Source organism: Limulus polyphemus, unplaced genomic scaffold (genome assembly GCF_000517525.1).
Source record: "Limulus polyphemus unplaced genomic scaffold, Limulus_polyphemus-2.1.2 Scaffold6886, whole genome shotgun sequence".
In the NCBI taxonomy this organism is placed as follows: Eukaryota; Metazoa; Arthropoda; class Merostomata; order Xiphosura; family Limulidae; genus Limulus; species Limulus polyphemus.
In genome coordinates, this window is record NW_013672496.1 from 42,504 (window position 1) to 48,207 (window position 5,704).

The 5,704-nt window shown below is 37.3% G+C and overlaps 1 protein-coding gene across 1 annotated transcript in view; it reads left to right on the forward strand.

Moving 5' to 3' along the window:
• LOC111089643 (neurogenic locus Notch protein-like) overlaps window positions 1-5,704 on the forward strand; it is a 31,864-nt gene that overhangs the window by 24,337 nt on the left and 1,823 nt on the right. Inside the window, exons 3-4 of the mRNA XM_022402525.1 lie at window positions 361-635; window positions 4,447-4,642. Of these exons, the coding sequence (XP_022258233.1) occupies window positions 361-635; window positions 4,447-4,642 (471 nt within the window). The remainder of the gene's footprint in view (window positions 1-360; window positions 636-4,446; window positions 4,643-5,704) is intronic.

Here is a 5,704-nt window from a genome sequence, read left to right on the forward strand (position 1 = left end):
ACATACCGCTGTGCCACTGAGTGTAAAGATTGTTTTTTTTATAACTTTTTTTTTATCAAAATTATGCTTTCCATTATTATATCGTTATTGGTATTTTTTTTGTCAGTTGTCAAACTTGTTAATTTTAACTGTATAAGCTAAAGATCTGTTTCGTTTAATTTTTATTATTATGTAACTTTCTAGTCCTAACGTTTATCACCAAACACTGAAATTCTGGATTTTCGTGTCTCCTCCTTTTCATTTTTATATTTTGAAACAAAAAACTTGAATGTATGTATTTTAAATTTCGTATTTTAGCTGTTCGGGTTTTTATATTTAACACTTGTAACTTGGATATGTGTTGTGATTTTCATATACTAGCTGTACTCCGATGTTTGTTGGAGAATACTGTCAACATATGAACCCCTGCCACACGGGGGCTGGGCCGAGATGCCAGAACGGTGGTAGTTGTTACGTGGGTGTAAGTTCCTCTGGTGGCCCGACCTTCACGTGCACCTGCCCCGTGGGTTATTCGGCTTCTCTCTGCGAGATTGCTCTTCCAAATAGTTGTGACAGTGATCCTTGTCAGAACGGAGGCACGTGCTCCCTCATAACGCTGGACAAGTACACCTGCACATGCGCAGCAGGATTCAGAGGTAGGGTTATAATGTAATTTGTAGTTCTTGAAAAGCTATTTTTCTGTATTCATCGTTATTTGTATTGTTTGTATAAGTTGTTAAATTTGTTGATAATTAAGTTAAAAAAAAAGACTTTCGTCACGGCTTGTACAAAAGTTGAATCAGTTTTTCGGTAACTTTACCTAAGTCCATCCAGTAAACACAAATTCTGAAAAATAACAAAAAGTTGTTGAATTTGTCCAACTTAGGCCTTCAAACGGTTGGCGTCTGTTTACTAGCCTAAAAACTGACCTTACCAGAATTATTATAATGCGTCCTATCATTGTTTCTTGTGTTGATGAATTATCTATACAGTTGCTAAATGCGGTCTATCATTGGTCCTATCAGATGGTTAGGACGGTCGACTCGCAATCTGCCGATCGCGGGTTCGAATCCCCATCCCACCAAACATGCTCGTCCTTTCAGCCGTGGGGGTGTTATAATGGTGCAGTCAATCCCACTATTCATTGGTAAAAGAGTAGCCCAAGAGTTGGCGGTGGGTCGTTATGACTAGCTGCCTTCACTCTAGTCTTTCAACAATAAATTAGGGAATGCTAGCGCAGATAGCCCTCGTGTAGCCTTGCGCGAAATTCAAACCAAACCTTTAATGACTTCTCACCACTTCTGAATTAATGTTCCTCGCTTCGGTGGCTCAGCAAAAAGTCTCAGGGCTTATCAAACTAAAAACATTGGGTTTCAATACCTGCTGTGGGCGCAGCACGGATAGCCCATTGTCTAGCTTTGCGCTTAATAACAAGCAAACAAACCTGAATTAATGTCTGCAGTTGAAGCGTCAGTAAAAACAATTTGTAAATGATGTTTTTATTTTTTCTTCTGGTCTTTTAACAAAAATGACTTACGAAGACCAATGAACGTGGTGTTACTACACGTATTTAAGACCAATAAACAGGATGTTACTACACTTATCTAAGACCAATGAACGGGTGTTACTACTCTTATATAAGGCCAATGAACGGGATGTTACTACATTTATTTAAGACCAATGAACGGGTGTTACTACTCTTATCTAAGACCAATGAACGGGATGTTACTACATTTATTTAAGACCAATAAACGGGGTTTTACTACATTTATTTAAGACCAATAAACGGGGTGTTACTACACTTATCTAAGACAAATGAACGGGTGTCACTACTCTTATATAAGGCCAATGAACGGGATGTTACTACATTTATTTAAGACCAATAAACGAGGTGTTACTACACTTATCTAAGACAAATGAACGGTTGTAACTACTCTTATCTAAGACCAATGAACGGGATGTTACTACATTTATTTTAGACCAATGAACGGAGTGTTACTACAGTTATCTAAGACCAATGAACGGGAGGTTACTACACTTATCTAAGACCAATAAACGGGGTGTTACTACACTTATTTAAGATCAGGTTCATTGGTCTTAGATAAGTGTAGTAACACCCGTTCATTGGTCTTAAATAAGTGTAGTAACATCCCGTTCATTGGTCTTAGATAAGGGTAGTAACATCCCGTTCAGGGATGTTACTACCCTTATCTAAGACCAATGAACTGGCTGTTACTACATTTATTTAAGACCAATGAACGGGGTGTTACTACACTTATTTAAGATCAGTGAACGGGATGTTACTACCCTTATTTAAGATCAGTGAACGGGATGTTACTACCCTTATCTAAGACCAATGAACGGGTGTTACTACAGTTATTTAAGACCAGTGAACTGGCTGTTACTACAGTTATTTAAGACCAATGAACGGGATGTTACTACCCTTATTTAAGATCATTGAACGGGATGTTACTACCCTTATCTAAGACCAATGAACGGGATGTTACTACCCTTATCTAAGACCAATGAACGGGATGTTACTACACTTATTTAAGACCAATGAACGGGTGTTACTACACTTATCTAAGACCAATGAACTGGCTCTTACTACAGTTATTTAAGACCAATGAACGGGATGTTACTACCCTTATTTAAGACCATTGAACGGGATGTTACTACCTTTATCTAAGATCAATGAACGGGATGTTACTACCTTTATCTAAGACCAATGAACGGGATGTTACTACAGTTATCTAAGAACAATAAACGGGATGTTACTACACTTATCTAAGACCAATGAACGGGGTGTTACTACAAATATTTAAGACCAATAAACGGGGTGTTACTACAAATATTTAAGACCAATAAACGGGGTGTTACTACACATATTTAGGACCAATAAACGGTGTGTAGCTATAATTATTTTTGTATATTCTACTCTTTATATAAATTTTAAGACTGGCTGACTACGCTGTGGTACTGGAGTAATAAAAGTAATCTTTTTATGCATGAAACTTTCGCTTAATATCAGTAAAAGGTTTTTGTTAGCACGACATAAATTATTTTTATTCGTTACATTTGTTAGTTGTGTGTGGTTACATGTGTTGTCATGGCTACAAGCACTGAGGATCCCATCTGTTTCCATAGTTAGAGATTTGCGGCTGTTTTTGCTCATCTGAAGGGGAAGCTTTGTAGCTCGTAACACGATACGTTTGGCTTTTAATTGACACACAGCATATTTTATAAAGTGAAATAGACGCAGCAGCTGTAGGCGTCACCTGGCGGCCTATCTTGTCAACATCTCGACACTCTCAGCAGTATAATGGTTAAAGCTGATCCCCCCCCCCCCTTAGGTTTTGGTTTTTTTTTATGTGTTGAATATAACACATGGGAACAAGCTGCAGATTACCGATCGTGTATGCCTATAATAAACAATATTTCTTTACGTAACCGAACTACTAATCCTTCTGGATTTGTAAAACTGGTGTAACTTTATACGTGTAGTAATTACAAGCTATATAACATCGTACATCTCAGGTTCTTACTAAAGGTGTATGTGATTTGGCAAGTTTTTCAGTAAACACTATTAGTCAGAATTTCTAATAAAGTTTTTTGCTAAAAATTAATGATTCAGTATATAAAGATGAGTACTGAGTACTACATGTTGTCTTTATTTATTTTATCAAAAACATTACGTGCAAAGTAACATAACAAATTAACAATAACAAAATAGATAGACGGGTATTAACTTTTTTATTTTATTTCTCTTGCCAGCTGCCATTTAGTTGATCAAACATGAGAATTTGAAAAATCACTGTAAAGTGTGAAGTACTTAAACAAGACAATGTTAGTAATATAGATAATAAATTACAGACAAGACTGTCAAACTTTGTAATAAACTTTGTGGTAAAACTTCTGTATCTAGATACGTATCGTATCGACTACTATGATGAGATACGAACCACTGGTTTTTAAACTTAGATTATTATTCTCATCAGTTTAGGTGAACGTTTTCTACAATAACCTTTAAAGCATCCAAACGTTTGGTTACAGCACAAGTCGTACGAATTATACAAAACTACAGTCTTATCTTTTCTGGCCAATCAGACACGAGATTTTCATTCTCAAACTGATAATTGGCTAATCAGGCACGATATTTTCATTCTAAAACTGATAATTGGCCAATCAGACACGAGATTTTCATTCTAAAACTGATGATTGGCTAATTAGACACGAGATTTTCATTCTCAAACTGATAATTGGCTAATCAGGCATGAGATTTTCATTCTAAAACTGATAATTGGCCAATCAGGCATGAGATTTTCATTCTAGAACTGATAATTGGCCAATCAGCACGAGATTTTCATTCTAAAACTGATAATTGGCCAATCAGACACGAGATTTTCATTCTAAAACTGATGATTGGCTAATGAGACACGAAAACTTCAACAGTTCATCGTTTTCCAGGCAACCACTGTGAATTAGTGGACCACTGTGCTTCCCAACCTTGTCGGAACGGTGCGTCCTGCCAGGCCTTACACGATTCTTATCGCTGCACGTGCACCGAGGGGTTTACTGGACGCACATGTACGCACGACATCGACGAGTGTCGGAAAGATCTTTGTGTCCATGGTCAGTGTGTGAACACTGTTGGCTCCTACAGGTAAGTTTGTTAAGGTAAGAACTTACCGATAAGATCTTACAACTGATCCTTTTCTTATACTTACTAGACCCTGGTTGATGCGTAGGTAGATCTTACTAATCCGTCTCTTTATACTGACTAGATTCTACTAATCCGTCTCTTTATATCGACTAGATCTTACTAATCCGTCTCTTTATACCGACTAGATCCTACTAATCCGTTTATTCGTACTGACTAGATCCTACTAATCCGTCCCTTTATACTAACTAGATCCCACTAATCCGTTTCTTTGTACTGACTAGATCCTACTAATCCGTCTCTTGATACCGACTAGATCCTACTAATCGTTTCTTTGTACTGACTAGATCCTACTAATCCGTCTCTTGATACTGACTAGATCCTACTAATCCGTCTCTTTATACTGACTAGATCCTACTAATCCGTTTCCTTATGCCGACTAGATCCTACTAATCCGTTTATTTGTACTGACTAGATCCTACTAATCCGTCCCTTTATACTGACTAGATCCTACTAATCCGTCTCTTTATACTGACTACATTTTACTAATCTGTCTCTTTATACTGACTACATCCTACTAATCCGTTTCTTTGTACTGACTAGATCCTGCTGATCTCTTTTACTGACAAGATCCTGGTTGATACGTAGGGAGATCCTACTAATCTGTCCCTTTATACTGACTAGATCCTACTAATCCGTCACTTTATACTGACTAGATCCTACTAATCCGTCCCTTTATACTGACTAGGTCCTACTAATCCGCCCCTTTATAGTTTATACTGACTAGATCCTACTAATCTGCCTCTTTATACTGACTAGATCCTACTAATCCGCCTCCTTATACTGACTAGATCTTACTAATCCTCCTCTTTTACTGACAAGATCCTGGTTGATGTGTAAGCAGATCCTAATAATCCGCCTCTTTATACTGACTAGATTCTACTAATTCGCCTCTTGATACAGACTAGATCCTACTAATCCATTTCTTTGTACCGACTAGATCCTGGTGATCTCTTTATACCGACCAAAACTCACAAAGACTTTGTGCTCTTGGAAAAATCCGGA